The sequence below is a fragment of the Lonchura striata genome, chromosome 2 (genome assembly GCF_050655825.1).
Source record: "Lonchura striata isolate lonStrDom1 chromosome 2, ASM5065582v1, whole genome shotgun sequence".
Taxonomy (NCBI): Eukaryota; Metazoa; Chordata; class Aves; order Passeriformes; family Estrildidae; genus Lonchura; species Lonchura striata.
Genome location: NC_140704.1, coordinates 154570937 through 154591811, shown reverse-complemented (window position 1 = coordinate 154591811; position 20875 = coordinate 154570937). Strand labels below are relative to the sequence as shown.

At 48.2% G+C, this 20875-nt stretch overlaps 1 protein-coding gene across 16 annotated transcripts in view; it reads right to left on the bottom strand.

Moving 5' to 3' along the window:
- Window positions 1–20875, bottom strand: part of ADGRB1 (adhesion G protein-coupled receptor B1) — a 283024-nt gene that overhangs the window by 97905 nt on the left and 164244 nt on the right. For all 16 annotated transcript variants that reach the window (XM_085572623.1, XM_085572625.1, XM_077781806.2 and 13 more), the window contains one exon: window positions 20758–20801. In XM_085572623.1, the coding sequence (XP_085428749.1) occupies window positions 20758–20801 (44 nt within the window). The remainder of the gene's footprint in view (window positions 1–20757; window positions 20802–20875) is intronic.

Here is a 20875-nt window from a genome sequence, read left to right as displayed (position 1 = left end):
GGCTTTAAGAAGAAGAAAGGAAAATAATTCTCATATTTAGCTAAACTGCAAACTATGCTATCATCAGGTCAGCTCATGGTGGTGGCCACAGAAGATGACCTTGGACTGCTTCCATGGAATCATCAAATCATGGAATTGTTAAGGTTGGAAAAGATCCTTAAAATCATCAACTCCAACCATCAACCAGCACCATGTACACTACTAAATCACATCCTCAAACCACATCCACACATTTTTTGATCTCTCCCAGGGATGGTGTCTCCACCACTTCCCTGGGCAACCTTTTCCAATGCCTGACCACCCTTTCCATGAAGAAATTTTTCTGAATATCCAACCTAAATTTTCACTGGTGCAACTTGAGGCTGTTTCTTATCATCCTGTCATTTGTTACCTGGGAGAAATATCTGACACCCCCCTCACTACAACCTCCTTTCAGTCTATTTCCACAACAGATCAACAATTTATTCATCCAAGTCTTTATCCCCTGCTTTTAAATTTCTTATTGTTATGCAGAACCAAAACCACCCTTACATTATTTCTGGAATCCTTTCAGTGTAAGAAATCCAGGTCGTAACTCCTAGATTAGGAGCTATGAGTAAGAATGCAGATTTATAAATAAAATAAAAATTGTGTAATATTCTAAATAAATGTGTAATAATTCTAATAATGTGTAATATTCTAAATAAATTTTATAAATAAGATATATTTTGGGGTAAAACTGCTTCATTCGATCTTCTCTGCTAGCAGAGTATCAGAACAATAAAAATTATAGAATCATCAAATAGTTTGGGTCAAAAAAGATGTTTGAGTCCCACTGATAACACAGAACTGCAAAACCTACCACTAAACAGTGTCCCCAAGTGCCACATCTACACATCTTTTAAATCCCTCCAGTGCTGGCAACTCAGCCAATTCCCTGTCTTGCCTAAACTCATTGGGTATCAAGATCACCTTGGAAAAAAGGCAAAAACAGGAGCTACTGTGAAAATATTGTAAGCAGAAGTTGGGACTTTTTGAAGCCGACTTTTCCAAGTGGAGAGAAGTGTATCAGTGGGACAAAAGAGGGATGGAAAGATGAGCAGGAGGACGGCTGCTCTCATTACCATACGGGGCTGCTTTCCAGCAGAGGACAAGGTGAGAGCAGCGAGTGATGGATCTGCCTCCCTCCTACCCCTACGTGACATTCACAGCTGCTCATCCAGGCCTTGCAGGATGCTTCTCTCCAGGGGCAGCTCCTCGGGTGTCCTTGAGCTTGTGTGGATGTGTTTTGGCAGGTCCTGCATGGCAAGAACCGGAGCCCGGGCTGGGCTGTTGTCTCCTCGTTGTACCACCCTGCAGGACCCTCCTGAAACTGCCTGTTTGAGCAAATGTGCTGTGTGCATGTTCCAGCTGGACACACAGATGTTCTGCTCACTCCCTCAGCTTCCATGTCAGCTTTCCTGCTATAATTTCCCAATTACCACAAGATGCCAGAGACTTGGGGCTGGTTTTGTAGTTATTCCCTCTCCAGCTAGGAAGGGTCAACCTGGATCATGGCCCAAAAGATGGGACTCTGCTTTTCTGTTTAGAAAAGGATGAGTCTCCACATCAGTAATTAACCTGTAGCTGATCCAGGCAATCCTCTTTCTCTGCCCTGAATAACAGCCAGTCATCCTAGAATCACTTCTGAGAAATTGGGAAATTTTCCTGTTTGCACAGAAAACAACAATCAATGCACCCAAGGGATGAGCAGCAGCTTTGCCACGTGTAACAAAAATATTCCAGGGAAAATCCTCCAAGGAACCGAGTGCATTACCAGGATCCACCATCTCCTGCACATGGACATCATGGTCCCACGCTCAAGCCTCATGGGAAAGATGGGAAGAATGGGAAAAACAAGGTAGGAAATTATTTTGCTGAGACAATAGAAATGTAGGACATTGCAGCCAGCAGTGAGCGAGCTGGAAACGCTCCCTTTGGCTGCTCGAGGATGTACAAATGCACTTGGATTAAAGGCTGGGAGAGCAATGAAAACACCTGGGAGGAGATGTCTCACTCACATCCTCTGTTCTCAAATGTCCTGTTCGCTGCTCAGCACTTCCAACTCTGTGGATGTCCCCAGCTGAGCCTAAAATCCCCCAGAGCCCCCAAACCAGCCCCCAGCCAGAGCTCAGGGGAGCAGCAGGATTGACATGACCACAACCATCACCCCGTGGTTGCTCACACCAAACCCTGGCAATGGTTTGGGGATTTTGGAATTGTCCACTTGGGGATTTTGAGCCCAAAATTTCTGGTGCATGGGACTGAAAGGAGAGAGGGAGATGAAAGTTTGTTGCTAGCTCTGAACAGAGAGCCTGCAAGTCCCAGCTGTGTTCCAGATCTCCTGTCCCTTGTGCCCTCTGTTTTTCAGCTTCTCCCTCTCTGAAATATCCATCTTGATGCTCTTCCCAGCTTTCCATGGCAAAGCCAGGGATGGAGACAGGCAGATTGCCTCCTGTCTACCTCTAAACAGCACTTCCCAAAAGAGCAAACAAACAGTGCTGCCGACACCCGGCCCTGTCTCCGAGAGCACAGGAGGCCCCAGGGCCAGGTTGGGAAGAAGGATGGCTCTCCTGCTACCAAAACCTCAGCTCCAGGGGATGCTGCTTCTGAGAAACCTAAATCAGAACATTTTGATGGCTGAGCGCAGGGCTAGAGGATAAAGAGACAAAATAAAATAAATCAGGCGGATGACAGAGGGGCTGGAATGGGAGGAGGTAGCAGACGGTAAAAGAAATTAAATCAAGAAGCAAAATTAAGGTGCTGCAGGCAAAGATGAAGATGCTGGATTAAAGATTAACCGTAACCAAGATGGAAATGTGGCCCTTTAGAGGTACAAATTGCTTCAATGCATTTCACAAAACCCACACAAATCTCCTAAGAATAAAGTTTTCACAGATGCAGCTGGTTTACAGTAACAGAGATATCTGGACCTAAGAACTCTGGATGGCTTCATGCTCTGCTGTTTCCAGCTGAGAAGGGGAATTAAAAGCAAAGGAAAGGCAATCACCCTAAAAAGTTGAAAGCCCTGCACTGAAGTAAAGGAGAGGGGATGCATGCAGTCATTAGAGAAGGGTTTGGCACTTTACAGATAAATTCTGGGGGTATTTTCAAATCACTCTGAAACCAGGGGAGCTGCTGATCCCTTTGGAGCTGTCTGCTCACCCAGCATTTCCTAATTTATCTCCTGCCAGCCACCTCCAAAGGAATGGTGGGAGAGCTCGACGTGGGAGCTCACCTTTCACACCTGCTCCTTCACAGCCCAAAGGAAGAGACAGCTCGGCCAACATCCCCATCAAAGTGGAGCAGGTGGAGCAGGTTCACCCCTGGGCTCCAGCCCTGGGAGCAGAGGATCCTCATCCCTTCACAACACATCAGATGTCGAAACATCTTTTTCAACCCAAGCTATCTGATGATTCTACAATTTTTATTGTTCTGATACTCTGGTAGTAGAGAAGATTGAATGAATGCTGCACATTCCCATGCCGGGATTGCCAGGAGAAAGGTCTCTCATGCATTGCCACCTTCTCTTAGCACCAGCAACCCACATTTTCCACTGGAGCATCTAAGACCCTGTTCCTGGGAGAGTGAGGGGAGTGGAGGAACTGGATGAGGTTGTGAGGTTCAGCTTTTAAAACCCTGAGGTGTTTTTTTCAGACATTCTAATGAGACTTTCCTGGGTGATGCAGACCTAGGGGCACCTACAAAAGAAGCATGGAATGGTTTGGGTTGGAAGGGGCATTTCAAGCTCATTGTAATGAACAATGACCAACTTAGACCAGGCTGCTCAAAACTGCATCCAACCTGACCTTGGACATTCCCAGGGATGTGGAAGCCACAGCCTAGCTGTGTGAACCTGTCCCTTTTGATACAACTCTTCTCCTGGGACAAACACAGCCTTGAGCCTTGCTGTTCCTGGCAGGATTCCCATCAGCAGAACCTCAGCAAACATCAAAATCAAACTCAACGAGCACTTCAAGCCTCCATCAGAGAGATCTGAGCCAGGTGAGAGTAGGATAACACAGGTACACACCCCCACATGGACATGGGGATGCTGCTCTGAAGATGAAAAGGTTTAGTCAGCGTGAGCTCAGTTTGGCACATTTTTTTCCCTGCCACTGCTTTCCTGTGGTCCTTCCTTTCCCTCTGGCCTCCTTTTCCTCTGCACGCCATGAAATGAGCATTTCATGGGAGTGGAGCAGCCAAGTGAAGCTGAGCTGGCAGCTCCTTGAACGCGTGGAATGTGTCCCTCGTTCCCAGCCCAAATTTCGGAAAGCAACATCTGCCTGCTCCTGAAGGTCATTTGGATCCTGGATCGGGGATGCTGCACCACCTCCTCATTGCTATGCTGTGCCTGGAGCAGCCATAAATGTCCTGTCACATGAAATGCTGCCTCATTACAAGTTTTGGGAGGGAGGGGGCAAATCAAATTCAATGAAAACGGCAAAAAACCCACTCAGATGGGACTAGTGTGACTTCTGCCCTTATTTATGTGGGTGTAGAAAAGAATCCAGAGGTTTTGCTTTGGATTTGCACTTGCACAAGGGGAGGAAACCTGTGAGAAATCGAGAGGATGCTAATGCAGTGAGGGGGCTGGTACAGCCATGGCTAAATAAATGCTAATAAATAAATAAATGCTGATGTTTAAGATCACGCTGCCCCCTCTCCTTGAACACGCCGTTCTCAGCCCTCCTGGGAGCTGATCTGATGTTGTCTCACCAGGGGGGTCGATGTAAACATCTCCCTGGTGGGCAGAGCCCTGATGGATCAGAGGGAAGAGGGAGAGATCCCTCGGGAGGAGTGGGAACACAGCGGCACTGAGGCAGCTGGATTCAGGCTGCCAGAACGGTACCTTGGCACAGCTTGGCAGCTGTGAAGATGCAGGGATGCAGGGATGCAGGGATTCAGGGATGCAGGGAGCCACTGGCAGCAAAGCAGAGGATTGTAGTGAAGCTGGAAAACAGCAAACTTCCCTTCTCCAGCCCACACGAGCAGCAGCTGCAAACACAAATCAAGCTCCAGACCTGCAAAGCTGGCAGAGGATTTTCCTGCAGGAAGATTTCCCCTGCCATGCAGTCCCAGTGGTTTTAAGTGGGCTGCATGACAGTGGTTGTGTCTGCTCTAATTCCTGCCTCTCTGCCATGGATATCTGGGAGGAAAGGTGTGGAGCCACAGCAACCCAGCAATTTTGCAAGGAGCAGGAATAAGGAGCAGGTGCTGAGCGGAGCAACACGGATCTGCTTGTGCTTTTCTCAGGAAAGCAGGTCACAGGGGAGGAGGGGGAGTCCTTTCCCAGCTTTGCTACTGCAAATGTGTTTAACCAAAACCACGCTGGTACCCACACGCTCTGCCGGCCCCTCTGGAGCTCATGCAAAGAGGGATTGCTATCAAAACCTTTTAAAGCCACTTTCTGCTAACAAAAATGGCTTGCAGAAATACAAGCTGGTGGAAACCTCTCTACTCCCAGCAATATGTCTTCATTAGGCTTTCTCCTCCCTTGTCCCTATCCTGGTATATCTCTGTATATCTGGAAGCAGAAAGGACAGAGGGTTCCCCAAAAAAAACAGGTAGTGGACTTGACTTTTGTTCTGTTTCTATTCTATTCTATTCTATTCTATTCTATTCTATTCTATTCTATTCTATTCTATTCCATTCCATTCCATTCCATTCCATTCCATTCCATTCCACTCCACTCCTACTTTCAGTGACACCCCTACCTTCAGCCACCCACCTTTCCCAAACTGGACAGATGTTGCAGCATCTGTGCCAGCTCGCACTCAGCTGTCTGCTGTACTTTATGTGCTGAGGTTCAGCTGAGGTGCAGTGACAGGTTTGGGAGAGCATTCATCCCAAAGGGAGCTTCTGACTTCCCACTTAGTGAGAAGATGTGGAATATTCCTCAGCTAATTAAATACTTGCCAATTATAAGGCAGCACTGATGATGACTGTGCTGGCTAAAGCAATTTTTACTGAAAAATGTCTCTGCTCTCCTGTCTGGGCTTTGCAGCACTGGGATTGGCCTTTCTTGCAGGAATTGCTGATGGTGCAGGAGCAGGCACAGTCCTAGGGGTGAAATGTCCTTTATTTCCTGCCCATCCACCCCCCACAAACCTGCCCAGCACTAAAGTGCACATAAGCCAGTGCCAAACACATCTATCTCTGCCTCCTCCCTTGGCAGGGTGATCATTTCAGCCCTTCCTCTGCACCTCCTGCAGACCTGAACAGATTCCCTGGGCTCTGCTTCCACACTGGAACATCCCTCCAGAGGGAGAACCAGCTCCTGCTGCTCAAAGGATTGTGGTGCATGGATCAGGATTGGGTCTATAGCTCCCAAGCTGGGAAATTCAGCAGTCCCCCTGAGCCTCACTGATATCTCATGGATTAAGCCAGTAACAGCTGAATGCACTCAACCCTCCTGGCACTCTCTTAGCCAGGGCCCAGGGGAGGCAGGGAGCACGGGGATGAAGCCAGGCAGTATCACCATCACAGATGAAATGCAGATGAAATCCCAGCAGGAAGCTTTTATCCTCTGGTGCAGGACTGCTCATTGCCAGGGTGATTTCTCTGAAAGCCAAGCTGGCACCTGGAGCCAGGAATCTCCAAAGGGGGAGATCAGATTGCAGAGGGTGGGGAAAGGGAGATTCCTGCTGCTGCAGCTCCTTCCATCCCAGCCAGGAAGATGGGCAGAGGGGAATGTCCAGAGCAGAGAAGTAGATAAGCATCAAAATAAGGAATAAACAGTGAAGATTTTGCAGAGAAGAAACTTTCTGGAGCCAGCAAGGAAGCAGAACAAGCTGGGGAGAGAGACAGAGTCTGGAAATCAAAGGTGGCCTGAGTGTGTGGAGAAAGTTGATCAGAACATTTAGTGTGACACTCAGGAGTCCTGAAAGGAAAAAAAAGTTTGGAAACCACGGTGCCAAGGTGTAAATCTGGCAGTTTCCTCCCCAGCCCACCTAAAATGTCCCTGCCAGCACTGCTGGCTCGTGAATCAAGGTCATCCACACAGACTGAGCAGCGAGCAGACAGGTAGGTTAGGACCAAAGGGATGAAGCTGTTGGTCCCAGCCTTCATCCGCCCAAGGGTAACAGAACTGAGCAGGAAAAGTACAGTGGATGTGACAGCTCCCACTCCATCCTCCTGTTTGATCTTCCTTTCTTTCCTGAGATGACAGGAGGTGTCAGAGTGAAGGAGCACCACTCACAAGCTGGGGGCTCCCAGGCCACCTCTTCTGAAAGCTTTTCTGGTGGGGGGCGAGGCCAGGAGGACAAAAATAAATGCTCCTTGTTCAGGGGACCTGAGAGCAGGTCCCCACATCGCTCCTGCTTCAGAGGAGCAGAAAATGTTCTGAGAGTTCCTGTCAGTTCTGCTGCATTTTGAAGCCATCTCACCCCTGCAAGCCTCCAAAGCAAAGTGACACTTGTCATTGGACCAACACTGCTCCCTCTTAAACCCTCCAAAAACACTAATCTGGGTAAAGGCAAATGTAAAAGAAAATTCAGAGCTGTAAGTGACCTAGAAAAGGAGACTTCCATTTTTTTTTTTTTTTTTTTTTTTCAGCTCCAGTTGCAATAACAACACACTGAAAGCTGTGAAATGCTGGGGCATGACAGTAACAGGAGTCATGTAAGTCCTGGTCCACAGACTGCAGCAGCAGCTCTTTGCTGGAGAGAGAACAGGCAGGACAACCTCAGCTGCCTCCCAGACCCTGGGAGGAGCTGGCAGAGCTGGCCATTAGCAAAAGCATCTTTTGCACTTGTAAACGGAGCAGAGCGAGTTGGGTAGAAATGAGATGAGAAATGCCCGGTGCCGTGATAACATTTTCTAACAACACTTGGGAGGTGCTGATGCCTGAGTGGAGACAAACACAGCAGCCCTCCAGAAATGGGGGTGGAGAGGGGGAGTTCTTTTTATAGCTACCTGGAAAAAAGAAAATCAAAACCATTTTGTCCCACAAACGGGATATTCCTGGGAATGCCATGGTGGAATGCACCTCACTATCACTTCAAACTGATTTTACGGAGCATTTCTTTACGTACACCATTGTCAAACACTGGAACAGGCTTCCCAGAGAGGTGATCAATCTTTCAAGCCTGTCAGTGTTTGAGAGGGATTTGGAAAACCTCTTAATAACTTTTGGATAGCCCTGAAATGGTTGGGCAAGTTGGAGCTGATGATTGTTTTTAGTCCCTTTTAACAGAAAATTCTATTCTATTCTATTCTATTCTATTCTATTCTATTCTATTCTATTCTATTCTATTCTATTTCTATTTCTATTCCATTCTATTCCATTCCATTTCATTCCATTCCATTCCATTCCATTCCATTCCATTCCATTCCATTCCATTCCATTCCATTCCATTCCAATGGCAATTCTGAAATTCTTCCCCTGCCCTGTTCCATGTATCTCATGCAAAACATCTTCAATCTCCCCGCTCACCCTGAGTTGTTTCTCCTGGGGACGAGCAGCAGATTCTCTCCTGGCACTCATCAGTGTGACTTTAATGATTGAAAAAAATCCTGGACTGCAACACAGCCACAGCCATGTGTGTGCTTTCCCCATCCTTGCATTCACACTGGATCTCCATGCCTTGGGCATGTTTAAATTACACCTTAGGCATCAAAAATCCCTTTTCTCCAGGTACCTTTGCAGCTGAAGGATGATTTTCCCAGCCAGGACCTAGATTCTGCAGTAATGCTGGACACAGGGAGCTCCCACCACTCTCCTTGTGTTGTTCCACGTGCAGCAGCTCTGGAGACACTTTTTTCTTGGATTTTAGGCATTTGCATCACAGAGTTCTGCCTCCCTCATCAACACCAGTAACCAATCAGTCCCTTGGAACATATTTTAAATGTCAGGAAACTCTCCAGCACTGTTTTGACCAATACTTGGGATACCAGGGCTGGAAAAGATCTGTCTGAACACAATTCCCAGCAGCAGTGATACATTACTGCAGCTTCAATTTGGGCTGGCATGGAAGATTAAAGGTAAAGATATCCCAGATGGCAGCCAGAAAAAAACCCTGCAACACCCCTTTGCCCAGGCCCCAGCCTGGGATTATGGGTGAAAAAAAGTCAGTGGCATATTGATTATCCCTGGGATATTCCTGTGTCAGTAGCCTTGCTGAGGTTTGAAGATTCCTTCCTTAAGATTTGACATATGAGCTCTACACACCGTTAAATAAATAATAACCACAGCTAAAAAGGAATAGCATTCTCTTGGATCCCAGCTCCTCTGGGCTCCTTTTCTCCCAGTTCAGGCCACAGTTAACTTTTATTCAGAGCCACCAGCAGAGCTGTGAGACAGGGCAGGAAAGGTGAGTTGTGGCTCTGCTCTGCTCCTCCTGGTGACAGAGGATAAAACACTCCCTGGGTTTCTCCTTCCCCACCTGAAAATGACACAGTTCTGGTTCTGGGGACAGAAAAATCACTCATCAGTGCAATTATGACCCTTTCCATTTTTGTCTCCTTTGCTGGCTGGTGGTGGATTGGATCCATTACCCAAAAATGGGGAGGACTCGATGTGCTTCCTACCCATTTTGCTGCCTGTGATGCCTCAGGTTTTGGCTTTTATATTTTTCAGATTCTGGGCTGCTTTAGTGTGTACTTCTGAGCTTTGTATTAGGGGATAGCAAGCTCTCTTCACAGACTAGGTAAACAAAACAATTCCTTCTCTAGCTGGGGACCAAGGACAGATGATCCAAATTTCAGGCCCAAGAGCATAAACAAGGACTGAAGAGAGAAAAACAAGAAGGATGGGACTTCATAACCTTAAAGTTGTAATTGGACAATTCATTCCAATATGCAAATGGACCAAAACTTATAGAAGTGAGAGACCCTGTGACTGGTCATGCATTTTGTGACCATTTTGGTTCACCTTGGGTGTAGCTCTGGCTGGGCTCTTGTGCTGCCCAAGGTGGATCCTTGGCCTTCTAATAAATCCCTACTTTATCCTGTCTAGTCTCTGTTCTAGGTCAGCCTTCACAAGGCATCACCTGCACTTCCATCCTCAGCAGCAAGAATGGTTCTCCTCAAACCTGGGAAGATCAAGGCTCTTGAGGGGTCAGGCTTCAGGCCACCACCATAAAATCACAGAGTGGTTTGGGTTGGAAGGAACCTGAAACATCATCCCATTCCAACCCTTTTCCACAGGCAGAGACACCTTCCATTACCCCAGGTTGCTCCAAGCCCTGTCCAAGCCAGCCTTGGACACTTCCAGGGATGGGGCAGCCACAACTTCTCTGGGCACCCTGTGCCAGGGCCTCGCCACCCTCATCCTGCCATGCACCAGGCTCTGGCAGAGGGTGAATTTATTCCCTCAGAGACAGCCAGCAAACCCCTTCCTGACATCCCACCAACATTCCGCATGTCCATTAAACCCCCTGGAGATGCAGCTCTGGCCTGAGGCAGAAGGGAGCTCTGGGAGATGAACACTCATCTTCCAACTGGTCAGCGCTGTAATTGAATTAAAGGATTTGCAAAGCCCTGGAAAGAGCCTTGACAAGTCTGAAAATTGTTCTGTTCTGTGAAATTGGGCTTTCTGACCTCACTGCATCAGTTATTTTTCTGACTGAGGGTTAAAGTGCATCCAAATAAATCTGATGGGCAGCACACAAAGGATTTATCTTCTCCGGGAGTTTTGCTCATTGCCTTTCAGGATGGCCACTGGGAGAATCTGTCGAGCTCCACATCGAGTTGGCTGTCAGAGCAGGCTGGATATTCCATGTTTTTGCTAATCCTCTCTGCCATGGGGCTGAGAGGCCATGGAGAGCTCAGGTGGGATGCACAGGTTGGTGTCTCGTGCCCTCACGTGAGCAATCTCACAGTGGTGGCCCTGAGCCTCCTCATTTTACCTCATGAAGACCAAAATTGACGTGGTGACCCTCCCTGCTGCCCACACAAAACAAAAAACACGACGGGAGCTCCTCTGGGTGACCAGTCTGACCATCAAACTCACCTTTAGATAACCAGTTCTCAGTGATTAATAGGAATGCTTATTTTTGCTCACTAACAAGACCTCCTTGCTCCCAGATTTTCTGACATTTTGAGGAGCTGTCTGATGTTATTTAGCACAGCAGGCTCGGGGAAAACTGAGGCACGAAGCTTACACTGATTTGCCCGGACACACAGAAAATTCATCATTAGACAAGGGCTGCATCCTGGGCACTGTGGCCTCTTTTTGCTGCTGTTTTAGCAGAACATTTCATCTTCTAGCATAGTGCACAAGCAGTCAGGTGAAAATGAACACTAATCCTTTTCTCCTCTTTAAAACAGGGGCAAACTCTCCCCATCCTTATTCACAGTGTGCCAGTTCTGGAGCCTTTTCCACCACATCCACAGCCCTACCTTGTCCATCCTGCCAGTCCATCACCTTTGAGCAATGGCATGGACTCAAGAGTCTGCACCCTGACCATTCCCATGGAATCCCATCATGAGAATGAGGGGTCTGGGACTGGAATGGACAAAACAGATAAAATTTGATATTAGGGAGAAATTCTTCCCTGGGAGGGTGCCGAGGCCCTGGCACAGGGTGCCCAGAGAAGCTGTGGCTGCCCCTGGATCCCTGGAAGTGTCTAAGGCTGAGTTGGATGGGGCTTGGAGCATCCTGGGGTAGTGGAAGGTGTTCCTGCCCATGGAACAGGGTTGGAATGGGATGGTCTTGAAGGTCCCTCTCTACTCAAACCATTCTCTGAGTCTATGATGAAGTTTTAGAAATACAAAATTTATTTTGGTTGTGGTGGATACCGCTGTTTCTGGCTTGCAGCTCAAGGATTCATTAAAAAATGAGACATTTTCAGAAGTTCATCTGAACTTGCCTCCGTCTTGCAAGGAAGTTGAACAAAAGAAGCCTGATGGGCAAACTTCTTCTTCTCTCCTGAACAGAAACACATAAAAACAACCTGCTCAAACATCTGCCTAGTGCTGATGGTCTGGAATTTGTCCAGCCCTGGTCCTGAGGCACTTGTGGTCATAATACACCTTCCTCAAATATGCACAGGCTGCTCTGGGGCCCTCAGCTCCCAGCAAAGTCTATCCTGTTCCAGAGGATAGAGACAGAACCATTTGGAAAGTGGTGCTCTGTACCCAGACAGAATTTCTTGAGCCCATAAAGGCAGAATAATCAGTCCAGAAAAGAAGCACGTGGAGGTAAAGCGACTCCACTCTGAATTTCACACACAGAGGGTGCAGAGCATTCTGCTGGTGCAGCTCTTTCTGTCTCCTCCATGCACCGAGCCTGCCTTGAAGCTGGTTCAAAGCTGCACCCTGTCGAGTCACTGGAGTTAGAGCACACCAAAATCAGGCAGCAGATTTCCCCAGTCTACCTTTTCCCCCACACTTCAAGGCCTGGAGCTGTGACCCAAAGCTCTCCACCAGCACACACAGATGCCTGGGCTGTGTTGTTACAGCCTGGAGTCTCCTCAGGCAACGTGGGAAAGTTAAGCTGGATTTCCACCACAAGCCACCCTCAGCAGCCTGGCATGTCCATGAAGATGGCTCCAGCAGACCTGGCAGGGATGGCAAGGCAGGGATGCAGCCATAGAATCATGGAATTGTTGGTTGGAAAAGAGCCTCAAACCCAGATCTTGACCCAGCACTGCCATGTTCACCACTAAACCTCAACCCCAAGTGCCACATCTATGCATTTTTTAAATCCCTCAGGGGATGGTGACTCAGCCACCAGCCTGGGCTGCATGTTCCAGGGCTTGGCAACTCTTTCCATGAAGTAATTTTCCCTAATATCCAATCTAAACCTTCCCTGGTGTGACTTGAGTCTGTTTCCTCCTGTCCTGTTGCTTGTTAACTGGGAAAAGCATTGACCCTTACCTGGCTGCCCCTTCCTCCCCCGTCAGGGGATTGTGGAGAGCCAGAAGGTCCCCCCTGAGACTCCTTTTCTCCAGGCTGAGCCCCTCAGCTCCCTCAGCTGCTCCTGGTGCTTGTTTGTTTGGATTTTTTTTCCAGAATACACAGCACAAACACATGTGAGCACAGGAACCATCCTGAACCTCACGAGGCTCCAGCTCTCACCCTCAGCACTGAGCTGAGGCTGGGAATCACATCACTGACCCCAAAGCCCCTTCCCAGTGGGAGCATCCTCCAGGTGTCAGTGTCTGGCTTCTGCCAGCTCTGTAGAGAGAATTCATTTATTCCACCCATATGCCTGAGCTGGCTAGGGAAGCAAGGGAACATTTGATTCAGGGCCTCTGAATCCTCGGTCCTCTCCCCTTTTCCCTTCTGTCAAAAGAATTAAACCTTGCTCTGATGGCAGGCAGCAAAGGCCTCGTGTTCTGCTCAGCTTCTCCTGCATCCTGTCTTGTGAGAGGCACTGGAGAACAACCCAGCACTGCTGTTCCAATTCTGTGGACAATTCTGACCACTGGGAAGTAGCTCAGCAAAATCCAAAGGAGTTTAACTCCCGTCCCAAACAGGGATGGACACAGCCCTGTGCTCTGCTGCTTTGTGCTGACAGAATTGGCCACCTCTTTCCTGAAACACCAGGAATCCAGGCAACAACTCCCAGGAAAAGGTGTCCTTGTAACCAAGGAGGTGTCTGGTAAAACAGCCCCCTGAAATCTGCCTTTCTTTGTGCTCCCAGCAGCCCAGAGGCTGAACAGGGACAAATCCTCAGGCTCTGGAGGTGTGACTGGGTTTCACTGCATTGCCCTGTTTTGTCTGCTCTCACCTAGGGCTAGAAAAAGCCTCCTGGGACTGTAATTCCATCTGCCTGGTTGCACATTGTGAGTGCAGTCAGACAGGCTGAATTAAGGGATCCTTCTAACTGGGTTTAACACAGGGGAACTAATGGGAATATTCAGATTAACCTCCCTGCATGCCCCTGTGTAGCCAGCACGAGGCTTTCTTCCCTCACTGACATCCCCCAACACATCCACAGGAGCAGGTGGGAAAGGCAGGATTTGCAGCTGTGGGGAATTGAACTGATTAAGGGCAATGGAGCTGGAGCAGGGGGACTGGCAAACACCAGAACGTGTTTGGGATCACATGAAGGGCAGCGTTGCTCCTTCACAGCTGGGCTGTTGCAGTAAAATATAGATGTAATATATAATTTGTGTAAAATTAATATGTAATATGTCATTAATAGATCCAAAGGGGAGAGCAGAGCACTGATTTCTCACAGGGTTTTAGGGTTTTAACAGACCACCAAGTCAAGGGAGGTGACCTCTGCTCTGCCCCTGTGAGACCCTTCCTGGACTGTGTCCAACGCTGAGGCCTCCAGCATCAGAAGGACGTGGAACTGCTGGAGAGATTCCAGAGGAGACCACAAAGATGATCAGGGATGAAGTCCTTCTTCTCTGGAGCCCAGCTGGGAGAGCTGGGGGTGTTCAGAGTGGGAAAAAGAAAGTGTCAAGGACACCCTAGAGCCCCTTCCAGTGCCTGAAGGAGCTCCAAGAGAGCTGGAGAGGGACTTTGGACAAGGGATGGAGAGCCAGGACAAGGGGAATGGCTTTAATCTGAAAAAGGGTGGATTTAGGTTGGATATTAGGGAGAAATTCCTCCCTGGGAGGATGGCAAGGCCCTGGCACAGGGTGCCCATAGGAGCTGTGTCTGTCCCATCCCTGGAAGTGTCCAAGGCCAGGTTGGACAGGGCTTGGAGCAACCTGGGGTAGTGGAAGGTGTCCCTGGCCATGGCAGGAGGGTGGAACTCGAGGACCTCTGAGGTCCTTTCAAGCCAAACCATTCTGTGACTCTGTGAAGTGTCTGTACCTGGGGAATCACTCATCCCTGTCAGCACAGACAGGCTGGGACTGCCTGATCCACAGCTCTGGCAGGGTCACCAATGCTCTGCGTGACAGACCGGCGGAAAGAGAAGCTGTTCCTTGACTTTGGAAAGCTTTTCTTCAAAAGACAGGCACTGGGAGATGGATTAATTGATGTGATGAGCAAAATTTCTGTGGGATGGTAGAGATAAGGCAATTCCTGCGTGACATGTTCCTGGTGGTGGGGAATTGAGAAATCAAGACAGCTGTAAATGCCCTCCAAAGGGAATCAGACCAGCAAGGCTGGGATCCCAAAAAGCCCCAAACAGCACAGTTAAGGAAAGTGAATGCCTTTCTCTTTCAACAAGTGGTGTGGAGCACATGGAACTCACACCGTGTCCTTGTGCTGCCTTGCAAGGATTTTCCTTTTATCCTGCAGGATGTGCAGTCAGGAATTCAGACAGCTTGAGATTCTGCAGATTAGACACTGGCTATCCCACCCAAAAACCAGGAATTTCAGGCAAAGCAGCTGCACTTCAAGATTCATGGGGTATCTGGACCACAAACACCAAAGAGTACAATTACTCTATGAAAAAAATTATACAAACAATTCCTTCTTCTAGGATATTTTGGGGATATTCAGCTCCTCTGAGTTGTTCCAGACAAAGCAAACGAACAGAAACACCCCAAAAAAACTTGCTCTGACACTTCAAAGCTCTCCCAGTGGTTTGTGTCTCTGGCACCTCCAGGACTAACACACACCTTACCCGTCAAGCAGCTCCTGTCTGAAAAAATCCCCTGAGCAGGACTGTCCTCAGCCTCTGGAGGTGTATTTTGGGATACCACGAGTTTCCAGGTGATTTCACCTCACCCCAGAGCTGAGGCAGTGTTTGTTTTGTTCTCCAAGCCTAACCTTGCTGGTACAGGTCACCTTTCTAAACAGTGAGGTTTGCATTTCCCAAGTCAGGTAGGTGAAAGGCTTTAATTACTGGAACAATCTTTCCCAAGGGAAGCCGAGGGTGTCCTTGAATTAACACCACAGATTCCTGAGGCGCTTTCTTTTCCAGGAGCAGAAAAGCTTTTATGCATATATTTTTGAAGGTTTGGAAAGGCCTCTTAAGATCAGTTATTGTAATGCCTGGTTATTATAATGCTTAGTTATTAAAATGAGACAGAAGAGCAGAGGAGTTGCTCAGGAGCCAGGTGTTCCCTGTGGGATGAGGGCTCCCCTGGCAATGCAGACCTGCTGGATCTCCCTCCCTGTGTGTCTGGGCTTGGGTTTCACACCTGCATGGCCTGATTTTGTCTCCTGCACCAGGGGCTAAAATACAAGCCCTCAGCTGGCTTGGACCCTGTTGTCACCAAGGAGGGGACAAGTTGCGCTCACCTGTTGCAGCCTGATCCCATATTGCCTCTCCAGACCCTTCATAGGATTTTGGGATGGAAGAGACTTTAAATATCTTCTCATTCCAACCCCCTGCCATGGGCAGGCACACTTCCCACTATCCCAGGTTGCTCCAAGCCCTGTCCAGCCTGGCCTTGGACACTTCCAGGGATGAGACTTTCCTGGGCATTCCAGTTTTCAGGGTTCTAACACCACCCTCACAGCAAATAATTTCTTCCTAATATCCATCTAAACCTACTTTATTTCACTTTAAAGCCATTCCCCTTGCCCCATCACTCCATGCCCTTGTCAGACATCCCACACTTTGTGGTTTGTGACTGTCCCTTTCCATCTCACACCAGTTCTCCTCATTTACCTGATCCCGTGCTCAAAGAACACCCAAACACAGCTTCAACGGCCTGAACCCAGACTCAGCAGCCCCATGGGGCAGCAGGACAGCCTTGCAACACTAAATAGCCCCACATCTTCCTCTGCAGCCACAGAATCATGGAATTGTTAAGTCTGGAAAAGATCACTGAGCCCAACTCTTGACCTACATTTGCCATGCTCACCACTACACCTCATCCCCAAGTGTCACATCCACACATATTTTGGATACTCCCAGGAGTGGTGACTCCACCACCTCCCTGGGCAGCCTGTTTCAAAGCCTGACCACTTTCCCAGTGATGATTTTTTTTCCTAATATCCAATCTAAACCTCCACCAGTGCATCTTGAGGCCATTTCCTCTTGTCCTGTCACTTTTTACCTGGGAGAAGAGACTGACTCCAACCTCATTAAAACGTCCTTTCAGGGAGTTGTAAAGGCACGTGAAGTGATGCTGTCAGCACCAGTAACAAACCTTGGCTCTGTCTCCCTGTTCTCATTGCCAAATGAAATCCCTGTTGTGCACCAGGGCAAGGCAGGTGAGAAATGAAACTCACAAGAACATGAGCACACAACCATGGCTCTATTTATCAACTCCTCCCCTGTCCCAGGAGGAAAAAGAGGGAGCAGGAGACCAGATCCTGCCTGGGTTTTCACTTCATCAGGGCTAAGCAGCCAATAATTACTCCAGATGAATACCCTTGGAGAAGAGCCAGAGAATCCCAAATCATTCTCTGATTTCAACTTTCAATTTACCCAGCCCATGCTAAGCTCATTAATCACACTCGCAGCACCCAACACAACAGAAATTAGTCCCTGATCTTCTCCCCTCTTATTTCATGCCATGAGGAGTTGGGGGCGAGGGAAAGAGAAAAGAGAGGAAGAGGTGCCACCCACGAATCTCAGAGTCACTCACAAGGGCTGGGATTAATAAATCAAAAATCCATTGTTAATAGTACAAGCTTAAATATCCATCTAAATGCAAATTAATGAACACTCAAGGGTCCTTCCTCTTTTTCTATTTCCAAGTGCTCTGTTCGACAGCTCCATCTTTGAGGAAGCACGTGGTCACCAGATAATTGTCTGATTCTAATTGCAATTTTACAGTCCAACCCTTCACAGCCCATGGATTTTAAGTGACCTTTAAAGGATTTTGGCTCTGGATGGGATTGGAAGCTCAGGTGGCTGCAGGAACAGGCAGGAGCTCTCAAGGGAGGATTGCTCCAGGTTTCCAGCCTCTGTACCTGTTCAGTCACAGGAGGCAAGGGGTTAAAACCAGAGGCTGGGTCAGTGGAATCACGTTAGGGTTAGGGTTAGGGTTAGGGTTAGGAATCAGGTGGAATTTGGGTGACTGAGATCTGCAGCCTCAGGGGGGTGGCTGTGAGTGTCAGGAAGCTCCACCTGGCCACCCATCCTTGGACAGGAACACGGAGAGAGGCAAAAGAGGAATTTTCAGGGGGCTCAGCATCTTCTGAGAAAGCAACACCACAACAAGCTGGCTTGGGCCACACAGGGAATGCAGCAGGGGGAGAACAGGCAAAGAAATGAAGCTGTAAAACCATTAAATGGGTCAGAACTGGGAAACGGGATTTCACAGAATCGTGGAACGGCTCAGCTTGGAAAGGACCTTCAAGAACATTTAATTATTTAATTCCAACCCCTGTGCCATGGACAGGGACACTTTCCCCTAGACCAGGTTACTCAAAGCCCCATCCAACCTGATCCTGAACACTTCCAGGGATGGGACACCCTTAGATTCACCCATTGGCACAACCACCTTATGAGACTGATGGATGGGAAAACCTCCAGGCCACAGGGAGAGGTGGAAGGAAGGAGGAGAAGGGAGCAAAGAGGGGAACCACAAAAGAGTGGCTGAACCATGAGGTTTCCTGGCACAGAGAAACCAATCAGGACCTCTACCAGATACCAGGGTGCAAAAGTTCTTGTTCCAAGCAGAAAACAATAACCCAAAATTGTGATTCAAACCCCTCAACAGCTCCAGAGCACTGTTCAAGTTTGAGGTGAGCAGTCAGGACTGGGGAACAGGGTTTGCATAATTTGCCTTTCATTAGACTTTCCCAAGAGGCGGCAGTGATAGCAAATCAGCTTTCAAATGTTGTGCAAATCAGCTTTTAAAATATTGCACCAACAGTTTGGCAGCTCCCCTCGCCAGAGCTTGCTGGATCAGCTCTAAGTTTTGGAACATTGTCCGAGCAAAAATCTGCTGACATCAGGATCTGGGGCTTTTCAGCTGCTCAAGATTGGAAATGTTGGTTGCAAACACTTGCAGGCATGCACACACACACACCCTAAAATCCCAAAACATGGAGAAAGTGGAGGCTTAGCAGCAGCATTTGCACAACCAATCTGCTGGGGGGTTGGAATCCATCCTTGAAAATTGACCTGTGGCCTTGGTGGCAAGAAATTTCCTGCTCAGCTCTTAGCTCCCATTCTTTGGTGCCATGAGGATGCAGTGATGGAAGACTGAAAGGAATCCCAGCATCCTGCACTTCCAGAGGGACAACAGACAGCCCAAGAAGCTGCTGAGCCTTGGGAGGAAGAGTGTGGAGCAGCCAGAGCTCCCAGGGCAGGCAGTACCTGGTCTAGGGGTTGGAATGAGATGCTCTTTAGGATCCCTTCCAACCCAAACCATTCTCTAGGATGAGGCAGAGCTGATGATGCTGAACTGGGCTGCTCTGCCTCCAGTTCAGAAATGACAACCAAACCTCTCAGTCCATGCTCAGCACTGGGCAAGCCTTCATCTGTGTCCTACCAGGCACTTCCCAGTGCCAGCTCTGACAGATTCCTGTAGCCACCCTGAATGGCATCCCTGTCCCTCAGCCATGCCCAAACTGGATTTTGCTCTTTTCATGCTCAGGCTGCAGCTAATTGAATCCAGGGAAACATCTCCATCTTCCTGGACACAACCCTCTCTCTGCTTTTGGCAAGCCAAAGGCAATGGGATGGAGTGCAGAGCAAAAGGGGCAGTGGTTCCAGCTCCTGCCTTTACTTGCCAAAGACTGGGCTGTTGTACAAGTGCTTTAATTCCATTCCAGCTTGGAGAAACATCAGATCCAGCAGAGCAGGCCAGCTCCTGAAGCTTCCCCCCAATCCAACCCTCTGTGCTGACCCACACACTCTTTGGCACACAGAAAATACTATCAAACCCCCTTTTATTAATTTCTTAAAAGTCCACCTGCATCTCAACCATCTTCTAATGCTGGAACATTTTTCACTAGAAGCCAGAGGGGCCAGTTCTGCCCTGGGCTACAACACAGGAGCGATTGCACAAGCAGGGAGAACCTCTGGGTTCTTCAGCTTTGCTTTGGATCCACTCAGAGATGCCAAATTAATCCCAGACCAACAGGAACTGAGCTGAGTGTAAATATGATGCCTGCCTCTGTGTGCATATGCTACTTAATGGAGCATAAAAGGACAAGAATAGAATCATTTTTCAGATGCACTGGTAATAATAATAAATAACAATAATAAATGCAGGGGCATGTGCCAAATGTCTGAGATCTCAAGGAGAGGAACTGACTGCAAGCAGAAGAGGAGCCAGGTAGGTGCTCAAACTGAGATGCAAAAGTCAGTGAAGTAAAACCACCATTAAATCAAACACTTTGTATCCTTGTCAAGTTCACTCAGGATTTAAGACCTCACTTTCAGAGCGGTTGTGGGTTTTTATTTTTTTCTTTCTATGATGCACATTCTTGGACAACAACTTCCCATATGGAATTTATGGTCCCAAATCTTCGTGGTAATTTGAGATGTTTTTTTTTTTTCCCTGCTGGTCACAAGCACATCACTCAAACCCTCCTGAACAGCAGCAGTCACTGCTGGAATTCTGGCAAAAATCATTTTTCTACATCACAGCAGCACAATGCAAAGTTCACACCACCTGAACTTCACCTCCACAGGCCATATTTGCAACTGAGTTTTTGTTACTCTCCTTACAGTGCATGATTTGGGGTGAGCACTGCAGAGACCCAAGCACAGCTGTGCTGAGCTCAATCTGAGAAGTTCCACAGTCCTGGGTCCCAGTTCATGCATCCTTTATGTGGAAAAATCCAAAACAGCACTAAAAGACAGCTCAGAGAGAAGCAGTGCACGTGTGAAGGAAGAAGCACTCCCCATCAGGGCAAATTAAATAGCGAGTGGAGACAGCAAGAACTGACACATCACTGTTAAAATTGTGATGATTTCACCCAAAAAAGCAAACAGACCTCTGAGAGTGAAGAGAAACCCACAGGACTCACCCATCATTTTCATCCCACAGGATGCAGGTCTGGTTGGTGGTTCCCTGCCAGGAGACAAGAAAGGGAAAACAGAAACAAATCAGTGTCAGGCTGTTTGTGGAGTGTCTGGACTGGAATG